This window comes from Aquila chrysaetos, chromosome 7 (genome assembly GCF_900496995.4).
Source record: "Aquila chrysaetos chrysaetos chromosome 7, bAquChr1.4, whole genome shotgun sequence".
NCBI lineage: Eukaryota > Metazoa > Chordata > Aves > Accipitriformes > Accipitridae > Aquila > Aquila chrysaetos.
The window spans coordinates 30,470,963-30,495,810 of record NC_044010.1 but is presented as its reverse complement, the minus strand read 5'-3'; the positions used below and the strand labels follow the sequence as shown (position 1 = coordinate 30,495,810).

The 24,848-nt window shown below is 41.6% G+C and overlaps 1 protein-coding gene across 4 annotated transcripts in view; it reads left to right on the top strand.

The window, feature by feature from the left end:
- URB1 (URB1 ribosome biogenesis homolog) overlaps positions 1–24,848 on the top strand; it is a 58,474-nt gene that overhangs the window by 14,172 nt on the left and 19,454 nt on the right. The window contains exons 10-26 of one of the 4 annotated variants that reach the window (XM_041124740.1): positions 1,178–1,315; positions 1,721–1,894; positions 2,530–2,680; positions 5,238–5,360; positions 7,521–7,633; positions 8,833–8,952; positions 12,902–13,018; positions 13,685–13,823; positions 14,908–15,078; positions 16,318–16,514; positions 17,083–17,310; positions 17,835–18,032; positions 19,050–19,905; positions 21,126–21,327; positions 22,103–22,280; positions 23,478–23,536; positions 24,295–24,488. In XM_041124740.1, the coding sequence (XP_040980674.1) occupies positions 1,178–1,315; positions 1,721–1,894; positions 2,530–2,680; positions 5,238–5,360; positions 7,521–7,633; positions 8,833–8,952; positions 12,902–13,018; positions 13,685–13,823; positions 14,908–15,078; positions 16,318–16,514; positions 17,083–17,310; positions 17,835–18,032; positions 19,050–19,905; positions 21,126–21,327; positions 22,103–22,280; positions 23,478–23,536; positions 24,295–24,488 (3,358 nt within the window). The remainder of the gene's footprint in view (positions 1–1,177; positions 1,316–1,720; positions 1,895–2,529; positions 2,681–5,237; positions 5,361–7,520; positions 7,634–8,832; positions 8,953–12,901; positions 13,019–13,684; positions 13,824–14,907; positions 15,079–16,317; positions 16,515–17,082; positions 17,311–17,834; positions 18,033–19,049; positions 19,906–21,125; positions 21,328–22,102; positions 22,281–23,477; positions 23,537–24,294; positions 24,489–24,848) is intronic. The other 3 variants (XM_030019508.2, XM_041124741.1, XM_030019509.2) reach the window with 3 other exon arrangements.

Genomic DNA, 24,848 nt, shown 5'->3' with positions numbered 1-24,848 from the left:
AACCGTAGGAGGAAAGATGGTAAAGTCTAACATTCCTGACCTACAGAAAAGTTACCAAGCCAAGGAACTTGGTAGTAGATTGGTAAGCCTGCCTTTGATTGCTGCTATTACAGGTAGATATAATGCCATTCCTATGTAAAATTTGTTACAATTTGGGTACTGTGCAGTACAGAGCCCAGCCAGCCTGTGGTGTGGCCATGTTAGGTATGAACTAACTCTGAGTTCATTAATTTAGCCGAGGTCTTCCTAATGACAAGGAACAGGATTTTGCTGATTTCAGAGGAAATAAGCTGAGGATCATGGAGTGTTTTTTTTTTATTTTGTTTCAGAAGCAGTGGTTCTGTATCAGAGGAAACTCACTTGTCTGAAGATGTATTGTGTTCACAGCTGTAAATGCACAGTGCTTTAGAGCTCATTAAAATCACGAAAAAGCAGACAGGCATAATATTTCATAATAATGATTTTAAAAACCAACCAGTCCAGCATTGGGAAGTTAAGTGACTGAGGTTTAAGTGAGATAAACAGAAAGGACTTAATGGTTCTGAAATAACACCATCAGTTCCTGTAGGTATGTTAGGAAAGAAGCAGCAGGATGCTGTTAAATGTTGAAGATGGTAAGTGGAGGGGGGAAAATGGCATCCTGTTTTCTATGGGTGCTGAGGAAAATGAGCCATGGCTCAGAGCCACAGCTGCTTTAAAAAGTGTAGACATAGAGTGAGTTGGAAGGTCATTTGGTAAAAAGCCATGCTTAGAGCAGGAGGCTGTATAAACATTTAACTAAACTGGGAAGGAAGGAATTGGCATAAGAAGCAGTGAGAAACACCACGCTGATGATACTTTTTTTGAGATGCAGCAACATTGAAGCTCAGCTAGAAAAACCTTTTGTCCTTTCTGAGTGTTTCTCTGCCTCTTTGTTTAGCTTAAGATGGGCAAGCAGGATCTGTAGTCTGTTTGTTGAAAAGGGGTGGCGTTTAGCAGGGATGCAGGTCACATACAGATGTTCCGTTTAGTTGAATAGGAGTCTGGGGGATGCTCTGTAGCATTTCTTTGTAAAAGCTGACATTTAGTGCTGTCATTACTTTTGACAAGTCAAAACCCTTCTGTAAAATTCTCCCCAGAAGAAGCTGTTATCTCCAGTGCTATATCAATGTTGATTAAATTGTTATTTTTATTTCAGATCTATGAGGCTCAACCAGAGATCTCCAATTCTTTTAAGACTTCAGAGTTTATTCCTCTTCCCAGGTTGCTTTCTATGGTGATGGTAACAACAGTCCCTGCAGTGTGCAATAAAATAATGTTCACCCAAGGTCTAAATGTAAGAGCAGCCTATAGTATTTCATTGGATTTTTCTGTCCCAGTTAATACTGTTTGATTTAAGTGTCAAGAAATTTCTTAAGTTGATTAAGAAATTTCTTAAGTTGATTAATTACGTATGTTTTGTATTGTGTGTCCCAGCATAAATCTGGCTTGGGGAAGCACTGGAAAATTAATTAAAACCCATTGATACTGCTTCCAAGAGACATTCACAAGCACCAATTCTGCCAACGCTCACTAGTGGTTTAGGCTGGGAATCTGAAAACCTACAGATTCTTTCCTGCAAGCCAAGGTTTAGGAAATAATTAATTCATTAACAAATTTTAACATCTATTCAGAGTACAGATTATGTGCAAAACATAAGAGGAAGCACTGAAATGTCGTTAATTCAACTTCCTTCTTTTAGTTACCCAGCATAGTAGTGAAGCACAGCATACTGTCACTTGTATCAATGGTTCTGAGAAGAGCCTTGAAGAATATTGAGTACTGTTTGAATGAAGAAACTTGGCAAAAGTCAGAAATCTACACACCGTCAGTGATGCAGGAATTCGTACAGCTGTACAGAGAAGCCATCAGCAAGGTACAAAGTAAAAAGAAAATTGGGGTCTAACATGAGTCATTTTGCAGCAGGTAACTACTCTACGCTTTCTCCCCAAGTGGTTGTGGCCTGGGAGCCAGGAGATAGTATCTTTGGGTAGGAGGAGGGGAAGGCTGTGTGTTAAAAGGTGTTAATAACTGGTGTGGTAGTAGACTACATTTCCTAACACAGCTAGCTGATGGAAATGCAGATTAAATTTTGTTGTGAGACAAATTTATAACATTGACAGCTGTTGTGCTGCAAATGAATTCCAAGAACAGGCTCAAAGCAAATTCTCTTCCTGATTTCAACTAAATTGTAGCCAGCGGAGTTCACTCAAGAGTTAGAAGTTACTAGACAAGGTAGCACTTGAGTTGGAAATACACCATGAGGATGAAGAACCAAACATAAATTTTTCACAGGAAGCTTTTTCAGTAAAATGTTCTTTCCAGTATTTATGTTCTACAGAAGTGAAAGTACACTACTTGATTTCAGATCTTTTTCTGCTTGCATACTAGGTCAGTTACAACCTTTGTGAAGAGCAGCAAATCCTTGTGTTGGTTTGTTGTGAATATTTTTATCACAGTAGCTTTGTCTCACGCAGGAGAGCTGTTGCAATTTACTCTTTCTGCTTTTAGCTTTTACCAGACATGAACAATATAGTGGCTGTCTGGCAGTCCCTTCTGAAGCAAGGGAGAGAACACCACGATGGCCAAGAGGAGAAAAGGGAAAGTGCTATCTCCACTGTGAAGGCAGTGACTGAGACACCAGAAGTTTCTGAACAGCATGGTAGGCAAAGCAGGTGGAGTTACCCCTTCTTACATGTATAGAATAGGTGTTGTGAAATCCTCATCCCATGGAAAGTCATTCACTTCAGCAGAGTCCAGATGTCACTTGTGCATTTACTATTCATCTTTGCTTTATTCAATTCTTCGGGCAGTTTAATTCTGACCAGCATCAGAATTGCCTAAGAACAGAGTTTGACAAATAAGTTGCCATTGCTACTAGGAGGTTAAGCAGTTTGACTTTCTGCTGTCACAGAATTACAGAATGGTTGCGGTTGGAAGGGACTTCTGGAGGTCATCTTGTCCAACCCCCCTCCTATACCTGGTTGCTCAGGACTGTGTCCAGACAGCTTTTGAATATCTCCAAAGATGGAGACTCCAACAACCTCTCTGGGCAACCTGTGCCAGTGCTTGGTCACCCTCACAGTAAAAAAGTGTTTCCTGATGTTCAGAGGGAACCTCCTGTGCTTCAGTGCATGCCCATTGCCTCTGGTCCTGTCACTGGGCACCACTGAAAAGAGCCTGGCTGCGTCCTCTTTGCACCCTCCCTTCAGGTATTTATGTACATGGATGAGTTCCCCCTGAGCCTTTTCTTCTCCAGACTGAAGAGTCCCAGCTTTCCTAGCCTTTCCACTTAGGAGAGATGTTCCAGTCCCTTCATTGTCTTTGTGGGCCTTTGTAGGACTCTTTCCAGTATGTCTGTATCTCTCTTGTGCTGGGGAGTCCAGAACTGGACACAGCACTCCAGGTGTGGCCTCACCAGCGCTGAGTAGAGGGGAAGGATCACCTCCCTTGAACTGCTGGCAATGCTTTGCCTAATGCAGCCCAGGGTGCTGGTAGCCTTCTCTGTGGCAAGGGCACGTTGCTGGCTCATGTTCAACCTGGTGTCCACCAGGACCCCCAGGTCCTTTTCTGCAAGCTGCTTTCCAGTTGGGTGGCCCCCAGCATGTGCTGGCAAATGGGGTTGTTCCTGCTCAGGTGGAGGGCTCTGCAATTCCCCTTGTTGAACTTAACCCTCCTGTCCTTGACCTTCTGTGCTAGTAGGAGTATTTTGCAGCCACGCAATAAAACAGGCAGTGAAACTGATAAGCCTGAAAAATAATTTTTTGAGGAATTTTCATTTGGCCAAGTTATTTTACCATGAGATCATTTTTTTGAAGCTCTTAGTTGCTGTGGCTACACAAATGCTTGTGTTGCTGTAGCACAGGAGGAGAAACATGCAAGTGTTGTAAGAGGCAGAGAGGATTGGAGTAAAGGCTTCAGTATTCCTCTCTCAAAATCAGTGTCTCCCCTGAAGGACTTGCTTTCGTAGTCCCATTGCAGGGAACTGGAAGTTTTGGTACTCTCTGTAGCTTGGCTAGCAGCCTGCAATATTTTACTTATAGGCTGAAGATAAATCTGCAGCCAGTTTCATGTCCTTCACAGGGCATATTCCACAGTGAGACTTCAGGGAGCAGAGAGTTTTTCAGTGTATGTCCTTCTATGTGTGGCTTTAGGCAGCAAAATAGTTGTCAACGCTGACACTCCAAGGCTCTTTATTGGTAGACTGCTTGCTGAAACCAATGGAGCAGCTAATCTCTGAAGTACTGTAGCTGTAGTTTCTCTGCATACTAGGGTGATAATACAGTATCACTTACTCTCAGCTCACGTTTTACAGCTTTATTTGCACTGTGGCCACTAGAGAATTCTTTTTTAATGGGAGTTGAGACTCAGGCAAACAAAGACAAAGTTTATGCATGGCATCCATCCAGTTCTTCATAGCTCCCTGAGGGAGACCCAGTTAACAGGAAAAAAGTAGGTGTTAAAAAAAAGTTTTGGCTGCCCTCCATTTATTTTGCTTCCTTTTCATTAGTGACTGGATAACAAGTAGCTTTTATGTGTCCTCATGTTATAAACTAAAAGAATATGTAACTGCTGAGATAGCTTTTCCTAAGAAGTAAACAGCTGCCTTAACTGGGGTTGGTGTTTCTCTCATACAGATTCTTGTCTTCCTCTTGCCAAGAGGTTACATTGAGAAGGTATTATTTTGGAAGAGGGAAGGGAAGAAACCTTTAACTGAAGTAATAAATTAGTAACAAATTAGTGTACTGTCTCCTGTACTTCCGCAGTCAAACCTACCTGGCATTAGGTAAAAATAGTGTCCTCAGAAACCAGCAGCATGACCATATCCTTTCCTTCACTTTTTTTCTGTTGTTCAGCCTTAATTTAAACAGTAGTGGGACTGATTGGATTCTTATAGTGAGTGTTAAAATGTTGAGGTTGTCTTTTATACGTGTGAGCACTTTCAAATCAAATTAGAAATGGCAACTGCCAATTTAAGCACCGAATAAGATGATTTAGTTTTAAAAGTATTCACACAGGAATGCTGGGGAAGGAAACTGGGGATTCCGGGGGAGGTGGTGTTCTGTTTCTTCTTATTCATGAGGAAGATAACCGATCTTTTCATGGGCAAGTCTGCTGGAAATATAGTTAGTAATTCTTACGTTGGATAATGCAGGTGCTACACTGTGCTCTCTTGGTATGAAAGAAGGAGGAACTAATTATGTAAACACTTTGTTTAGGTTCAGATGATGCTGAGACACTGTTTCTGAAAGCTGCACTGCTTCAGGTCATATGCCTTTATGAGAAGGTTGTGCCCCACTTGGTAGCACGGAGCAACTTTGATTTTAGCAAGCTGCTAAAAGGTACGTGATGGGTATTTCTATTACCTTTAATTGTTTTCTCTGGCTATTTACAAAGTCCACAGCAGAAGGGAATGTTTGCCCTTCTGTGTATATAGGGAAAGAACTGTTTTCTAAAAGTAACCCATTTTAGTTTCTTCATTGTGTTGGCATTTATTGTTGCTATTTCTGCAGTGCTCTGGCACTCTGCCCTCTTAAATTCCATAGCTGCTCTGCTACACTCAATTGTTGTAAGTGGTAGGTTGCGCTACAGTCTTCCTCTTTATGAGTCATATTCTTGCAAATATTTGGTCTTCATGGGGTTTTAATTCTAATGTTTCTGAGGAAGACTTATGTCCAACTCTTAATGAGATTTGAGTGTGTAATTCTCCTAGACCTATGTCAACAATCCAACATAAGTAAGTTATTTCCAAACTCTTATTAGCTGCAGTGATACAGAATTTTTTTTAAAAGGGTAGTTCACAGAAGGTTTGGGGTGGGGGAGAAGCATGTACCAATTCACCAGTCTCCTCTGGAAAATCTTTCAACATTCAAGTATTTTTTTCATTTGCTGTGTCTTGAATTATTTTATCATAGTTTGGGAGTGTGTGGGGAGAACAACAGAATTCTGTATGGTATTATCTCCTGTGGAAAATCTGTATGAGGAAGCACTTTAGCAATATTGTTGTATTTTTGTCTCTGTTGTCATGTTCACGGAGGGTATTCCTGTTCATACAGCAGAAGTAAACAGAGACATTCTGTACCTGCTTAATGCAGCAAGGATGATGAGCCACAAATTATGGGCTGTGAGCAAGATCCTCCAATACTGCTGGTGATACAATAAATACAGCCATTTAAAATTGAGTCCGTAGGAGAGAGCAAAATGTTATTTGGGCGTCATTGCTGTCTGTGGGCCAGAGCTTGTAGGCCACGAAACTAGAGCAGCTATCTGTGTTTTAGGCAGGTCTGGGATGTATAAGGATGGGAGTTATGCAAATACCTTAATTAAAGTCTGTCAGGGTAAAAAGGGGCTTTAAACACCACCACCACCACCCCCCCCAATCAACTATCTCATGTGTGAGTTTTTTTCTCCCTCTGTCAAAGCATATTTAATTGGTTTGTATACTTGGTGACTCACCAAATCACATACCCTGTTTAACCCATTATTGCTTGCATTGGTCTGCTTTCTTCAAAATGGACAAAAGGGAGGACACCTTTTTGTGAGGCAGAAATCTTTTATGGTATGTTTTGTTACAATATGAAATAATGAAGTTGAACAGGCTGGAAATTAAATGTAATGAAGTGAGCCTGGATATTAATTTTTATGAAAGATGATATGGTGGAAAATGATAGCGTAAATGAATCATGAAACTTCATTCTCTCAGATGCCAGCTTGGGAGTTCTGTTGTTCCTTCCCCTCACCCTGATTGAAACATACACTCCAAAGGCAGCATATTTTTCTACCTTGTAGCAATATGTTCTTTAAACAGCTGGTACAGTTTTATTGTTTGGTCTTGCTGTTGGCTAGACTTTGTAGTGAGTTTTTAAAATTTATTGTTCTCTCTCTAATGTAGACCACAAAGACACTACACAGACTATGAAAAGCACATTGACATCTAAGCTTTATGCAGCTGATCTCTGTAGGTAACTTAACTGCAGTTAAAGTGTGGGCAGGTCAATTTTTGGAGCACACTGCAAAGGTCTCTGCACAGCTTTGTGACCTGTAAGGTGAATAATTCTGAGGTTATGCCACAGCAGTTGTTGTGAGCAGATAATAAAAGTAATGTAGGGAGAGACACAAGTGTAAAGTTCTATTGCCTGTAGCAAATATTGTAATAGAATAAGCATTAAGATTTATTATTGACTTAAATTCTGTGTTTCGGTCTCCAGTTTATCCATCTCTAGGACACAGCTTCTCAGGGTTGCTGAGACTGATAGAAGAGTTTTTGTATTCCCATGCACCAGCAATGGCTTGTGCCAGGGGCACGTGTTAGACTTCTCCCTGCTGAGGGCTGGATTCCTACCTTAGGTTGGCCAAACATAATCGTAGTGTCTGCGGTATGAAAATTTGTGGATTGCCAGCTTATCTCACAGTGGTGGTTTGAAACCCTACATGATTAGTGTTCCCGAGATCTCAGGAATATACACAAAAATAACGTTGACTGTATTGCTTTCAATCCTCAGGTATCGTCACTGAAAAGGGCCTCCGAGAGGAGGTCCCTCCTGTTCTGCAGCACCATATACTGAAAGTGGCTTTGGAACTTCCTGCAAATAAATTTGCCTGGTTCAGAGTACAGGTAAGAGTTTTCAAGGCAGATTTATGTTTCTTTAGCCTGTTGTCCTCAAATCTTTACATCTGGCACTGCCTAGTTTTAAACTAGTCCCAGTCCAGTTGTTTTAGGAGGTGACCCTTTTGTAAAACCAGTAGGAATTAATAGTCTTAGCATTAGTGAAGAATCCCTTCTGAGCTGAAAAGTTTTTCTACAAGGGCAGAAATTTTTGCATCCCTGACGAGGGCTAGACAAGGTTCCTTCAGCTCTTCTCGTCTTTGGAGAGGGGCACGAGTGAGAATTTGCTGGTTTCCACTTGTCTGGAAAGCTTGAGATTTCAGACTGAGGAAATGAGCTGCTGAGGGGAGCCATCCCACCGATTCCCAGGGAAGATTCTGTTATTTGTTAAGGCTGTCCCTCTTCTCCACAATTACTGGAAACCTTCAGGGCCCCTGCCCTCTTCTTTACTGCAGGCTTGCTTTTCATGTCTGGAGAAAAGAGTGGGCCTAGCTTTGGGGGGAAGCAGAGATATCCATGGGTGTCATGACTGTGACCCTCCCTGTCTTGTAGGAGATTTTCTGTCCTCTCCAGTTGGCCATAAAGAAAGAGTGAGGAGAGTTAAGAGCAAGCAAAGGAAAACGTAGCAACGGGGAAAGACGCTATCTTCTTGTGGCTTTGCACTTCTAGTACAAAGAAGTTTTAACAGAAAAGATAAAAGCCAAATCTGGCAATATTACAGAGGGTTGTGGTTGTTAGACATCAAATGCAAGTCAGTGATAAAAGCAGGGGAGGTGGCTGAAGGATTGTCATTTGATGTTCCGGTAGTGTTCAGCATCCCTGTGACTTCCATTGTTTTCCTGTTCTTTGGGGATCAGTCTTTTAAATGATTATATTTCTTCTTCAGACAGTACTTGTAGGAAATCTGAATTCCTGGGGATAACAGAAATAGAAGTAGAATGGATGACTGGGGAGGAAGGTGGCTTTATCTTGGACCCTTGTATTAGTTGGTGTTTCTGTTACTTCTCTCTTCTTCCACTTTACAAAAAATCATTGTATTCATCTTCCTGGCTCACTGAATGTAAAGTAGTATAACTGATCCCATTCATTTCTAGCCTTGGTATTTTTGGTCAGGTCTATAAAATAATATGTTACATATCTACTTCAATGCAGCATAATCCTGTACAGTGTTGCTGTACCAGAGGAATTTTAATATATTTTTCTTTTAGGATGTCTCTGAGACAGAGAAGGTATCTGGTGAAAAATCAGTATTCTACTTACTGATGAAAATGTTTGTTACAAGTAACCATTCTCATCTGAAAATTTCAACCAAAAAACTGATCATCAAGGTAAGTGTTTGATCTGAAATTTGAAGATATTCACTATATCCCATTGGTCTGAAATTTCAGGATTGTAAAATTTTTTCTTAAGGCAGATACCTTTACTGCATAGTTGTGTGGTCAACAGAGTTGTCTTTCTGTTTTCTGTGACTGTTCTTGGAATTTTCTGTCAGGTAACTACCTATTAGCTAAATGTTCTTGTTGTGGTTTAACCCCAGCCGGCAACTAAGCACCACACAGCCACTCACTCACCTCCCTCACAGTGGGATGGGGGAGAGAATCAGAACAGCAAAAGTGAGAAAACTCGTGGGCTGAGATAAAGACAGTTTAATAGGTAAAGCAAAAGCTGTGCATGCAAGCAAAGCAAAATATGGAATTCATTCACTACTTCCCATCTGGAGGCAGGTGTTCAGGCATCTCCAGGTAAGCAGGACTCCATCACATGTAACGGTTACTTGGGAAGACAAACACCGTAACTCCGAACATCCCCCCCTTCCTCCTTCTTCCCCCAGCTTTATATGCTGAGCATGATGTTGTATGGTCTGGAATATCCCTTTGGTCAGTTGGGGTCAGCTGTCCCAGCTGTGTCTCCTCCGAAATTCTTGTGCACCCCAAGCGTACTGGCTGGTGGGGTGGGGTGAGAAGCAGAAGAGGCCTTGACTCTGTGTAAGCACTGCTGAGCAGTAACGAAAACATCTTGGCATTATCAACACTCTTTTCGGCACAAATCCAAAACATAGCCCCATACTAGCTACTGTAAAGAAAATTGACCCCATCCTAGCCACAGCCAGCACAGTTCTGTGGAAGTAAATGCTGTCAACTGAATGTGCTGCAACAGTTGATGAAATAGTAAGGAAAATGTATTTAATGTTTGCCCGCCCCCCCTAGGCTGAATTAATTCTGATACTGTAATAAATCAATGTAGTTTGTGCCTGCAAAGGTCTTGACATTGATCAAAAAAGATATTATTTTTGATTTTTCTTTTTTATTCTCATTTACTTAATTTGTACTTCGTCATTCTAGCCTTCCTAAAGCTTTAGCTAGTTTGCAAAATAGTCCTGTTCATTACAGTCTGATACAACCTCTGATGCAAGGAGTACTTTTGTCTTAAAAATTAATTAAAATCCCCTTTTGTGCATATAAATAAGTTACCTGACTTTTCAGAAGTGCTGATCAACTACAAGTCTCATGAAGGCATCAGTGGCTGTTGTTCTCAGTATCTTTTTAAAGCTGGGCATCTTTTAGTTATCTAAGTAGGCGTAGAGATCTACATTTAAAAACAAAGCCAACTAAACAACTGTCCCCGCCAAGAGAAAATCCAAAAACTGTTCTAAGCCCTGAACAGGGTTTCTTATGCAGTGTCCCATAGTAATAGTGGCATACAAGTTTGTTTACAGCTTTGTGCATTTAATTTCTGCATTTAGCTTCAATCACAGGGTGCAATTGCAATGTTCAATTCACTAAACCAAAGTTACAGTGATTGAATTAGGTTTTAGTTGCCCTTGATCCCTGCAAGGGATTAAAGTCCGGTTAACTTTGTCTCACAGTAATGCATATCTCAATCAAAAGCTATCCAGTACAGTTTTTCTAGTGTATTTGGATTCTTTTGCTGAGTGGAGACGTAGGCTGGCTGACTCATTCTTGTTTCCTCTTTTAGGTTCAGTCCGTTTCATTTTCTCTGAGGAGAATACAGGAGCAGTGAAGTTAGGGCAGTTATGTCAGCAGAGAGGCTCCTAAGAATAGATGTTAATGAGTGTGTTTTGCTTATTTTTCAACACAGTGCTATATAATCGGAAGGCATGTTTTTGGATTTCACATTCTGTTCCTGCCTGTTTTCATTAGAGCTGCAAGTGTATTTCTATTTCAAGACTGCCAAAAATAGTTAATTATTTAAAAATGAATCCTTTTTTCTTTTTTTTCTTTCTTTCTTTAAATGAATTATCCTGTCAGATTCGTGTAAGCAACGGTGTTATTTTTGTAGCTGCTGGTGGTGTACGCAGGGTAAATGTAGAGCAAATGAGCCATGATGGCTTCCTTTGTTTTCTGTGTGTGTGGAGAAGCAAAGGCACAGATTCATCCCGCATAATTACAGTCGTTTAATGTAGGTGCCAGAGTTAGGAAGCTGGGCAAGGTTTCTTCTCTTGTTGAGAGTGAGGGGCAGGTGGTTCTACAATTGTGCAGTTCAAATCGCCTGTCGTCTGGATTGTCCTTCAGACAGCCGTTCCTCCTTCTCCTCTTCTTGTTCCTCCTCCTCCTTTGTTTCCTTTACAGGTGGAGCATAGGGTCACCAAGTTCCTGATTTAGGTGCCTCAGATAAGGGCCTGAATTTAGAGAGCATAGAAGTAGGCAAAAATGTCTAAATATGTTTATGCCTGTTACTTGATTGTGGTAAAATTGTGTCTACCTCACCACCCACAGCAACTGTGAGTATGCCTACGCTTCTGTCTGGACCTTGCTGTGGTCAGGACCTACTGTTATTTGACTGTTTACCCATCTGCCCAACTCTTTTAAGTACAGGTAGCCTGACTTAGATTTAATTTAGCAATGATTTTTCCTTTATATTACATTGGTAGTTCTCAAAAAACCCCCTACAGGCTGGTTTTAAGGGTACGGTGCTTTTTTTTCCTTGCTGTAATGGTGTAAAGATGTACAACCCTCTTGAAGCAGTATAGCCTGCTCCCTTGGAATTATAAAAATAAGATTTACTAAGGTGGAGGGAATGAATTCTCTGTGTCCAGGCAACTTTGACTTCAGTAGGGTTTGTGCTGACTGACTACTGACAACAGAAGGTCTTGATGTGGTTGGACCGAAAGTCCTGCTAGCCTTTATCCTGGCTCTTACCTTTGGCTGTGCCTTAGGGGGACCTTCCTTGCCAGTGTGTGAGACAGTGTTGTAGTAGCTCCTCTTGCAGGGACACATCTGGTGTTTCAGGCCGCGTGATGGGACAGGGGACACACAAGCTCTGTTGCAGCTGTCCAACATGTAAGGCTCTTTGCAGGCTGGGACCACGAAGTGGATTGGCCCTGGCTGTGGCTCTGTGCCGTAGTCGGCTGTCTTCCTCTGCGCCCCTGCGCCGTAGGCCTTGAGCAATGAAGCAACAGAGAGGCTGCTGCAGTGAGCAGCACTGCAGGTAGCACAACGGCCTCTCAGTCTGTTGCATACTGCCCCGGCACATGTTTGGTTCCTGTGTCCCGAGTGCTTGTAGAAGTCTTGTATTCCAAATGCATGGGAATGAACATTCATAGTGAGATCGACATGTGTTCGCTGCCCAGTCTGGTGTATAGGTGTACTTGAATGGGGTGCATATAGGATCCATCCCATATGTGTGGTCAGTGTGAGGGCAAGAGCCAAGGGGAGTTGTATTGCGTTTGTGCTGCAGACAGCAGGTGAGAGGAGGAGTGCTCTGAGAGGACAGGAGCAGAAGGAAGTTGTTCTGAGCTGATTTTCCCAGTTGTGAGAGAGTAAGCCATGTTTTGCCTCTTATTTTGGTCATTCTTCAAGCCCTCCTTTCTGTGCCCCAGGACTGCTTCTTGCCCTTTCCTTACAGAGCCTGTGTGTATCTGGCAGAGCTCAGTGGGTTTCATTCATCGACTGTAACATAGTCATGCCTCACCTCTTGCTGTTCTTGCTGAGAGAGCAGTAAGCAAACAGCCGTGATGAAGACACTAGGCCTTGGTCCTAGTTACACTAAGAGCAGACTTGGGAGATACTGTTTTAAAAAAAGCATTCAGTTTTACCCTCTGTTGTGCAGTTAGAGTAGTCAGTGGGAATAAGGCCTCCTGAACTGAGGGGGTGAGAAGAGAATGACAGATACTTCTTTTAATCAACCTGCTCTTCTTTTTTTCTTTCCAAGAAGAAAACATGAAGTTGCTAGACAAAAAGATCTGTGCTTTTTGGGGCTTTTGTATTTTAGTTGTTTTGTTTTTTTTTTAAACCCACCCTTTGGTTTTCCGGACAGGTTTTACGTGACAGCGGGGTGTTTGAGTACACGTGGAAGGAACTTTCAGTTTGGCTGGAACACTTGGATAATACAAGAGAAGACAAAAAGGAAGCAGTGATTCAATTTTTGGAAAGGGTAACAACTGTTCAAATTAGCTGGATAAACAATGCCAAGAATAGCATTAATGGAAACTAATTATTTTGTTGCTATTTTTGAGAAACCTGTCAAAGATCAGTGAATGAATTCTGAGAAAAGCAGTGTTTGTAATTCTTCATACAGAGCTGACACCTTTCTTGTCTTGGGTGGGAGGACAATGAATTGATTTGGAGGAAAATTAAATCCAGAAATATAAGTTGTTTTTACAGCATTGTTGATATAAGGGTAGAGTGTTGTGTGGGGGGGTAGCTCTTATCTCCTCTTTTCTTCATGTGGCCATACCTGCCAAAATTATCAGACTTAAGTAAATTGTAATCTTTTACAAGAAAAGTTGACATTTCCTGTTTACCTTTCAGGATGTTAAATGCCCACTGCTTCCTTTTCATTGCAGTTTCCCAAGGGACTCAGTCTGTGGTAGCACTTTAGGTGCGAAATTGCAGTGGACATTTCTTTTTCCATCAGACCCAGTGTCCCATGTGCAGCAGTAACCATAGGCAGATTCCTGCAGAAGTATATGGAAGTTGTCTTCCTAAAACTTTCCCAGCTTCCAACCACTTTTAGCACATAGTTTTTCTTAACAAGATATGGTTCCCGTAGACTTAATAGCCTGTGCACTTACGTTTCTCTCTCAACCCTTGTTAACAGATCCTGTTGAAACTGGTGACAAACCCCTATCCATATACAGATAAAGCAGCAGACCTTGTTCAGGAAGCTAGTGTGCTCCAAGTTAATATGTTTAAACAAGACTCTGATAACGTCAGCATCCCCATCTCTCACATTGACGGTATGTGGTGATTCCCTCAACAGAGAATTCCAAGACTTCATGCTCAATTTTCTAGCCCTAATCTGCAAACTGATGACTGATAACCATAGAAATCCTGCTTAACTAAGGACCTACAAGATTGAGCCCTCCAGTTGTATTTAGTATCAGAAGTAGCAGTCTGAATTGCAAAGTTACCACCTTACCCCCAAAAGTAATTTCTGATGCAGCTACGCCGTTTTAACAGTATTTTAAATCTCTCTTTGCGCTCCTGCAGCAGCATTTTCTAACTAAAATGAAAACTATTACAGTTCTTCTCCCTGGGGCTGCTCATATCTGTTCATCCAGGAGGAAGGGGCTAGGGTCTGTAGGGAAGTTTCTTACTCCCAGGCACACAGCTAGAATTTTGCTGCTCCTGCTTTCTGGGACCAGTCACAGCCTTACTGCAGACTCAAAATTCTGCAGATGTGGACACTTGGACAACTTACCATGTGCTAGCTGTTCTGCTATAATAGTCCATGCATAGGATTTTGCAGTACATAAATGTAAGATAATTGAGGTAGTTTAACACTGAGTGCCAGATGGATCAGTTGCCTTGAGCTGACTATTACAGGGATGTAATGCCAGCCATGGAATACATGGTATCTTCTTCATATGTTAAAGCTGTCTTTGATTCTTTCATGACCAGATGTGGTTCTCTGGCCATGTAAAGCTGAGAAGCTCTTCAAGGACTGCTCAGGATGTTCTTTTAATGGGGAAGTGGCTGCTTCCTTCGTACTTTCCCATACATGTTTCCTGTCACTGTTATGCTCTGATAGTCCTTACCTAATGCCATCATGATAGCAGTAGGTGGTGCACCTATTCCCTTCCCTTACTTCTGTCAGCTGGACAGCGGTGTTGAAAGGCAAAAAGTAAAGGTAAGCATACCATAAGAGACAGTGATTTTTACAGTTGCATTTACCGTTACATCGCTAGACAAATGTGTCTCATCCTTTTTTCTGCTTTGGGAATTCAGAAGCTGCCTTGTATTCCTGGAGTGTTTGATTCTACCTCTGTTGTTTTCTAATTAGTCTGAATCCTCTACTTATGTTTTTTCTTCACTTAATAGATGTCCTGGATATGGTGGATGTCCTAATTGAGGGCAGTGATGGCTTAGATGAGGAAATTGGGTTCACTTTAAATGAAGACATGATTATCCAAACATTTCCATTCAGTGCTGTTGTCCCTGCTGCATTAGAAGCCAGGAATATACTGTTGCTTCAGACTGAAAATGGAACAGGTACAGACATTTTTGTTTCTGTGTATCATCTATGCTAGTGGAGTGCAAGTGGGATCATTTTTACCCAATGAGCTCCTCAAGACATTTTATCTTCATTGCAAGCAGAAGGAGGTACAGATCCATGGTCTTCCCTGCTCAAAAGAGGTGTTAAAGCTTATGAGGTGCTTCTGTCCTTTTTTTCCTGACCCTAAAGCTCACTCTTGGTTTCTGGAGTAGGGGAAATAGATGGAAATGCAGGCATTCTATAAACTGCCATTTTAATCTAGGGAGCTCCTAGATTGTGGGAAAACAAACTTGCCCACATTAGAAAAAGAGAGCCTACCTTTCCCCTGTGAGATGTAGGGAAGTGGAGGAGGAGAATGACCCCAGGCTCTAAGGACAGTATAGAGGGGACTGAGGAGCAGTATAGAGACACTGTCCCTGCATGGACAGTCTTGGCCTGGAAGCAGTTGTGCTTCAGTAACAGTGTGTTTTAAGCACAAAGTATGCAAATTGTGAGAGGAGGGTGGTTTCAATGGCTGTAGGCAGCTCTTCCACTGACACTAGTCAGTAGGGAAGAGAGGACTGGACTGTTGAATAGAAAACGGATGTGTTTTCCAAAGAAAACTTCATCAGAGATGAAGCTCCAGGGGCGAGTGTTGCAAAGTTCTACCACCTCCTTGAGGAAAGGATTTGGTTGAGTGAGGAGTCACAGAGGCAGCAGTTGGCTTCAGAGCAGGATTTGCCAGCCCCGCAGCACCTCACTAAGTCCTGTGTATATCTGGCTGTTGAGTAGCACCTGGGGTGGGACTTAAAGTCCCAGTTCTGAAAGGAAATGCTCCATATTTAACCAGTGCGTGTTAACCTGGATGTGTTCCCCCCAGTACAAATCAGTTCTCTTAGGTGGTGCTTGGCTGTCCAACAGAATACAGGCAGGTTTAGCACAGCACAGTAAAGGCAGAGTTAGTTTTATGCTTGTCTGGAAGGAAACAGGCCAACCTGAGCATGTGTCTTGAAGTGGAGTGATTATTTACTTCAACAAGGACTACTGTATGGAGGATTTTTCCAGATAACCTCAGTGGGTCAGGAACACTTGTCTAGCTTATCACAAACACCTTTTAGTCCTATTCAATAACTTTTCTAAATGATGCTATATGGCTTGTTGCCCAGGCCTTAAGGAAAGAGGGTTGCCCTAATGTCTGTGCTCATGCAGCTTACTTCGGTCAACAGAATTTTCATTTTTTTATTTTGCTTTTCTAGGAGCACACATCGTAGAGTATCTTGTTGCCGTTTTCACTGACCTCCTGCACTCTCAGAGAGAACCCCTTGCCCTCTGCTTGATGTTTCAGCTCTATGACAAAGATCTGCAGTCCATGAAAGTTTCTAAGTATCCTCAGCTCTACCAATTTAACCAGTACTATAAACTCTGGATACCCCAGCAATCTCAGGATCCTGTGGTATGGAATACCTGAAGTCACTTGAATGCTTGAGCCAGTATTACTATAAAACCTCATAGTGTATAAAGGTTACATTTCCATCAGAAAGTGCATTTACATTAAGCTAATTCTGTATTGCTTCTTGATCACATTGGGACACAAATTTGCTCAAGGGCTTTTCTCTAATGACACAAGAGGTCTTTACTGTGGTTGGGAAGTGAAGCCAGGGCTCAAGGGTTGTACGCAATCACCCAGGCTACAGCTCCTCATCATGCACAGCGTAGCATAATGTGTGATGTGGCCCGAGGAGCCAGTTTACAGTGGTTGGAGTTCACGCAGGTAGGGGTTGGGAAGGCACAGACCAGCTGTGCTAGGCATTGATGTGTTTTTCTGTTAGTCCAGCAGTGACCATGTGCAGATTCCCCATGGGACACCTTTGTCTAGCTCTGTGATAACAGCACTGTACACATGGGCTCCTGGAACTTCAGTCCTTATTTCAGCATATAACTAATTTCAAAACAAAGGCAACTGAAGAAACTTTTGATTCATGCTCATCTTTATTTTTCTCTTATGTTTTTTCCATTTTAAACAGTTTAAAAAATGCAAAGAAGTATGCAAAGAACCTGCTATGGCCCTGGAATCTGTATTTACGACTTTGCTAAGGAAAGCCTATGAGAGAGGAAGCAATACTTTACTGGAAGATGATATCCAGACAAAATTGAGAGACTTGGCTTCCCAGCTCCCGCCTGAACAGCTTTTGTTAGGAGTAAAGCATGTGTTGCTATACCTGAAATCTACAGTGGAGAGCTTTGGCAGTGTAAGAGCAATATTGTGATGATATTGTGGGTTGGTTTGTTTTATTTTAATCCAGAAAGTACAAGTGACTTGGCTGTTAAAATTTAAGGATCCAGTTCTGCAGCTTTTTCACAGACTCAGCTCTCACTGAGACTATAGAGCACCAGACACACCTGCACCTAATTTGTAAACAAACATCCATCCTAATTGTTGAGGAGTCTTGGATTTACTTTGCATGGGTTACCTTACTGATCTATGCGTAGTGCAAATAAACTCCAGATTTTAATCCAGCTCTTGGGTCTCCATAGGAAACCTTTCCAGAGAGTGAAATTCACTGGCCTGTGTTACACCAAAAGTCACAGTATAGACGAAAATCTATAAATATTTGTTTGGCACCCTGTGATTTTTGTTAGAATCAGGTTTCTACAGAGGGGAGTGATTCCTTCCCCTAGAAAAGGTTGTAATTTCAGAATTTCTTAGTTAATTTCTGTTCCTGTCAGATAATTATCCTTCTGCTCCCATACTTCTCTTTTCTCAACTTCCAAGGTGTCTGTATTTTCACAGCTTAGTAAAACTTCTGGTCCTCACCTTGTTGACCTCTATGTCGACCTGCTGAACAGCTTGTTGTGCCGGGGAAATCAAGTAGAGTTGGATAATCAGCAGAAACAAGAAGAGCATCAGACTGAAACAGATCTCTTTATGGACGAGCAATCTCTGATTACAGAGGAATCTTCAAATGACAAGGTACCAAATCCCTTGATACACAGGCCAGAAGCTCACCTGTTAGTAAATTTTTATTCGCTAGGGAAGTAGTCATAAGTTTTGCTGAACCATTAATTAAAGCAAATGATCTTGAACAATTTTTGAGCACAAATTATGTTGATATATTTTCACTGATCACCAAAACATGGAACTGGCTGAAGGTGACAGAGAACAGGGGATCTTGCAGGGATTGGGCTTTGTGCCTTGATAATAGTCATGCGGATTTCTGGGATTTCAGTTAGGATTAAAGTGTGTCTGTCACGTGCTCGCTGTATAAGGTCTTGAATAGGATTTTACTGCTTTGTAGAAGCATTACTATAGCTTTTGCCAGGTCCTCAGAAGGGCAGGGAGTGAACAGGGTATCATACACTGTGTATTTCACAGAGTTGTACTGAATGGAAACGGGTTGATGCAGGGAGATGCCGTTAAGGTCTAGGAGGAGGATTTAGGAACTTTGAGCATGTGGTCCAGCAGTTATAAAACTACTGTCTGGAGATTTGACCACGTTGCATCACCCACAGTCTCACCCCTGAGCTGGAATATGGTCAGGAGAGGTCCTGACAGAGGTCACTCACCTCTGCAGAGGAAATTCTATTCCCTAAGCCTTGTGTAAAGCCTGTTTATGAAAATTATGTACTTGGATGAGCGAATTTTTGCCTCCCTTTCATCTGTTCTGTGGATTTTGTGGAGATTAGAATGGAATTGTATTGACAAACCCCAGAATATACAGTTTTCCCCTGGAAATGTGCTAAGACATGTGGAGAATGTTCAGTGGAGGCGTGCCTCCCACATCATAAATGTTGGAAGAATGGTGCTTATGTGCTTGTAATTCGTTAATATTTTTATCCTCTGACCAGTTAATAGACAATTTCATGTTCAGTAATTGTAATTAACAAGCTCTGGAAAATAAGCAGATGAATGATGTTGTTTGGTTGGGTTTTTTTCCCCCACAAAATATAATTATCCATTCAGTGATATTGTTACAACCATTTGTTACAGACACTAGAAGATACACTCATGTTGATTTTCAGACATCCTACTCTGGAGAGTTGGTTCCTGGCTTTAGAACAACGTTCTCTTCCTCAGCACAGTTTAAACCCTATCACTGTAAAGCTTCTGTCGGCTTGCCTCAATTCCGGTGTGCTCCAGCTGTTGAAAACGGGTGCCCCGATGTTGCAGAGCATGGATCACAAACATGTGTTATCGAAGTATTTTGAAGCTATCACAAAAAGTGTCTTGAAAGAGCTAGAGGCTGTGGGGAAAGGCAGAAGCCAGGTCTCTCCCAAGAAGTCTCACCAGCTGGAGGCTCTGGAGGAGTTGCACATATACATGACTGCAGCTCAGCTGAAGGAGATCACTTTAACCATGCTGCGACTTCCTGAGATGAGCTTGACTACTCAGAAATCTGAAAAATGCCCTAGAAAAGGGAAACAATTAAGCTTCTATGGACAGATTTTGGTGCGGCTTCTCACAGATAGCTACCAAAGGCAGCCCCAACGAGGAGAACTACTGCTATCCACAGAACACATTAAAGCTTTGGGGATATTGATGTCAGCATCAGCCAGTGAAGATTTGGAGAAAGTTTTCCTTCAGGCTCTCCAAAGCGAGCCAGTCCTTGCACATGCAGTCAGTGTAGAGGTGCATGTTCACTGCCTTAACCAGAGGTCAGAAACCTCCCTTGCCATTGTGGGCATGCTGATAAAACACTGTAGGACTCACCTGCTGCAGTTTGAGCTGTGGTGTCTGAGCAGTGCCACTGGAAAGTACCTCAGGAAAAACATGGAGAGCTTTCTTCCGCTCATTAATGTGTATTTGCAATGCAGAGACCAGTATGATTTCACCCGACCTTCCACAGGTAAAGCCACAACTGATCCCTATTTGTGATTTGGGAGGCCAAATTCCCATTGTAGGCTCTGCTGGCCTTAAAGTCTTTGATTGTCTGCACAATAAGTAGAGGTGATAAAATTTGTGTGTCTAACTTCTAATGATTCTCTTATAAGTAACTCTGCAGCATAAAAGGTAAAGGACTGTAGTGAAGGTTGGCTGTTAGACTGAAGCAAAGTACTCTTACAGTTGCTGTTGCTCATTTTCTTTTTTGAAGCCCTTATTTAATACTTAGTGCATGTGAAAATCTGTCTTCATGCTTATCTTGGTAAAAACTTTTTCTCGGGCGTACATAGAACACTGTCTGGTGAGCGGAATGCCATAGCCATATGGTTTTGCAGAACATAAGCTTTCACTTTTACAAGTGTAAGAGTCCAAAACTTTCTTCTAAAATAAATCTCCAAATACAGCTTCCTACAGTAATGCCTTCCTAAGCTGACAGTCCAAAACTTTCCAGAACTGACAGCAGCATTAAATTGACAAGACTGCTAAATTTTCTACCAGCCAAACGGTGAGTTAGGATTCAACTCAACAGAACAGGCTCACTTTGATTTCATTTCTCTTATTGCATAGAAATGCAAATAGCAACAGAAACAGGCTGACTGTAGCTGTTGGTGGAGAAGGCTGGCTCTATCTAGGAGAAGTTCAAGTAGTGAAAAGACCTTGTCAGCACCCAGGAAAGTAGAGGATGGTTAAAGAACTGAGCCTTTCTCTAGCACCTAATGCGCACCAGTGGTTTCATGGTTGACCATAGAAGGGGAAACTGCTGTCTGACTGTCTTGATTTATAAGGTATCTGATAGCTGTTTGTTGATGTGAGAGAAAATTTCCTTTGAGCCCAGGGTCAGAGAACTGGTAAAGTTTCATGCTTCCTGAGAAGCAAGGACAAGGCTTCTTATCAGGAAGTTGTCCTTCTTTTGAAGGTCTGCATTGTTTGCCCACGTCTAATCATTTCAGCTGTGTAGCAAGTGGTTGTCTGGTACATATGCTAAATAATTCCTAATGATGCTATGGAACAATACAGAGTGCACTTCTCTGTAGCAGATTAGCAGCTACTGTAGTATAATTTCCTAGAAACTAAGTAATCTGGGCCTTGATTAGAAAAGTGATTTGGGATTTTTGTAATTATAAGTCTATTGTTGCTTAACACACTTAGATGGTGGAACCTGTGCCCCCTGTTCTCTCCCAACAGTTGTCTCAGCTGTTACACCTGTTTTGAGGAAAGCTCTGTGGAAGGAGCTCTGCGGTGTATTTCAAGACACAGAAGCATTGCATGAGACCACTGTGAAACTGCAAGTTCTTTCAAAGTTGTTGCCATCTTCAGAAAGCAGAGGGCTGCGAAACCTTATTGACCAGCTTCCTGCTGCTCTTGAGAAAGCAGAAAATAATGAGAGGTAAGCAAATCCAGTTGCCCTGTTTCAGGACTTGGTTTGTGTCGTGGTTTAACCCCAGCCAGCAACTAAGCACCACGCAGCCGCTCACTCACTCCCCCCCCCACCCAGTGGGATGGGGGAGAAAATCGGGAAAAAAGAAGCAAAACCCACGGGTTGAGATAAGAACAGTTTAATAGAACAGAAAAGAAGAGACGAATAATGATAATGATAACACTAATAAAATGACAACAGCAATAATGAAAGGATTGGAATGTACAAATGATGCGCAGTGCAATTGCTCACCACCCGCCGACCGGCACCCAGCTAATCCCCGAGCGGCGATTCCCCGCCCCCACTTCCCAGTTCCTATACTAGATGGGACGTCATATGGTATGGAATACCCTGTTGGCCAGTTTGGGTCAGGTGCCCTGGCTGTGTCCTGTGGCAACTTCTTGTGCCCCTCCAGCTTTCTCGCTGGCTGGGCATGAGAAGCTGAAAAATCCTTGACATTAGTCTAAACACTACTAGCAGCAACTGAAAACATCAGTGTTATCAACATTCTTCCCATACTGAACTCAAAACATAGCACTGTACCAGCTACTAGGAAGACAGTTAACTCTATCCCAGCTGAAACTAGGACAGTTTGTGACAGATACGCATGAATGCAAATATTGTGAACAATAACAGCATCCTCTCCTCAGAGAATCTGTCACTTTATGCTTTGGCAACAAGACATCTTTAACATATACAAAAAGCATGTTACAACATTAAAAAATGAATAAATATCTTCCTGCAGTTGGATGCTGGCAGATGCCATATCTAGAATGCTTGAAAACTCTGAAGAGCTGCATTCCTGGAGGAGACGCCTGTTATCAGCCTGCTTGAAGGGGTTAGTTGTCATGTACAACAGCAGTAAAGATGAAAGCAAGCCAGAAGTGGAGAGGTCCATGCTGCTGAGGCTAGAAGAATTATTGGTGAGACTTCTTTTTATCTGCACTGCCAGAATGTGACTGTGCGTATGTGTTACCGTGCTCTTGTATCTTGGAGAAGTATAAGTTGGACTTTATTTTCTATTTTATAGATTATGGTTTCTGTTGGCTTTTAATAGCTTTTGCAGGGTTAACTTGGCCCTGCTAATCCTTTATAGGAAACAGTGTTGAGTTGTTGATGATGGATTTCTGCTAACAGTCCCCTTTGAAAAACAGAGTTTGAGATGTTCAGGAGTTAAAGGTTGTTAATGGATGTTTTTATTTTTAAAAAAAAAAAAAAAAAAGTGATAGAGACACTTCTGACAAGACCCACCTGCCATGCCCTCTGAAGTCTGTGGCAGAAATTTGGTTGATCATCGATAGAAATCAGGACTTTGATCATAAATAACACTACTTGATCATTCTCTCTGTACCACCATTTTTTTTTTGTAGTTCAGCAAGGTAGGCAGATTCATGTAAGATGTAAAAATGAAGGTCTCTGCAGGCAGCGAATGCCTTTGACCTCTTTCTGTCTTCTGGTGAGACTCCATTTTAGGACATGACTGATTGTGCAGGACAAGAGTCTTGCAGGACCTGAGGGGCCACCTCACAGTGTTCTTCCTAATGGTGTTCACAGGCCGGATGAGGTTAGCACCTACTATTACTGGGACTGCTGGTATGTGCAGCTGTCAGTCTTCTTAAAACTGATTGTTGTTTATTGTGGTTTATAGCGTTTCAGGGAAGATCAGTTTTTGTAAAGAACATGTATGCCCAGTCACCCCTGTTTGCCACATGCAAAGGTTGGTTAGCTTAAGCACATTGTAGGTACACAAAAACTTAGTACCGAAGTCTCTTGCTTTGACTCACTGACTTTTTATTCCTTTCACACTTTGGGAGTGTGAAAAGTTTCAAGACTCTTGGTTTTTTGGTACCTGCAGACCAGCTTGCTTTTTAATTGCATACAGCCCAAATGCTCCCTTGCTCCCAGGACCAACAAAACAAGACTGTTGTTTTCATTTGAATCAAAAGGTAGGTTTGTTGTATCCAAGAGCTTTCTTCCGTGTTATCCTTTGATCATTCCACCTGAATGTTTGGCTTGCATGTTGGTAGTTTGTCTGTTGAACAAAAATTGCTGGTCTTGATGATCTGTAGAAGCTCTGTGTGCTAAATGTAAACATCTGGTTTTACTTGCTACATGCACAGTGCTTTGTTGAAGAAGTGGACCCAGATGACTGGTACAGCCTTGTGAAGACAGGACTCAAGTAAGTAATACTGAGATATACCAAAGGTGCTGTAGGAGGTACAGTTCTGTTCACTTGGCCTTGTCCTCCATTATACTGGAAACGCCCTGTCTCCCTTGAATTCAGTCAGATTTGATGGTGCTCCTTGTTTCTCAGGATGCACTTTATGTCACATCTACTGGCTTCATTAGAGCCTGAACCTGCACAACTGCAGGCAGATTTGAAATTTGTGCTCCAGTTAGCGTAACTAACATAGCTAACTGGATAGCTGGACTAGCTTCTTTTCAACTGGCATAAAGAAGCTTTATGCTCATATAACTTCTTTTCTTTTTATTTAAGATATTTTTTAAATACAACTCATATGAAAACAGAATTGGATTTTTCACCTTTAAATGTAGACCATTTAAATAAAAGAAAGAAAAAATAGTTTAAGATAATCTTAGCTTCTGTGGAGGTAGAAGTGTTACTCTGAAGGGTTGCTGTCTGAAGGGTTAGTAGGCAAAATTCTAATCCTTTATTAAGATCAGTGCAGCTACGAGTGTGACTGTGTGTTGATTCTCCGTTATTTTTTATAATTAGATACCAGTATAGTTTAAAAAGAATTAAATCAAAACAGCTCAGGGAAAGAGTTGCATGTGTTTTTGGTTTTTTTAATTTGTTGTGGTTTTACTAAGTTTGCTTTCTTTGCAAAGTTCTCATTTCTTAAACAGATTTTTTTCAAGCAGGTTTCCTTGGGTTTGGTTTGGGATCTGACTTTTCTGTGGTCCTTATTTCTAAAGGTACCGCTACAGAGATGAAGCATTTTTGAAAGTCCTGAACATTGCTATTCAGTTATTATACAAGAAAGAATCCTCACTTAGTCAGAGCTTAGTCAAGCTCTCCAAACTTCACATGATGGTCACGCAGCACTCTCTATTTTTGTCAGCCATACTGAGGTCAAGAGAAGAAGACGGCACAAACATCCAGACAAGAGGTTTATTTTAATCTTCTTCTCTTTAACTATATTTAGTAATCTTGTCTTTCTCACATTATATTCTATCCATCCAGTAACCTATCCACCTGCATATACTTGCAGAGCTATTAAACAATTCTAGAATATTAGCACTTGGTTTTAAATTCTACCTCTGCTTAGATCCAAATGTTGCATTCATTTTATTGCTGCCAGTTTTGAATACTTATGTTTCTAAAACTATGGAAAAGGTGGATTTGGGTTTTTTTTGTTGTTTTTTGGTTTTTTAACCCTGTTGAAATCTTGAATTGATTCTTTTGGTTTCTGTGATGCTGTTAGTATGAGATCACTGAAGTGCATATAGGTTGTCTTAGAAATGTGTGT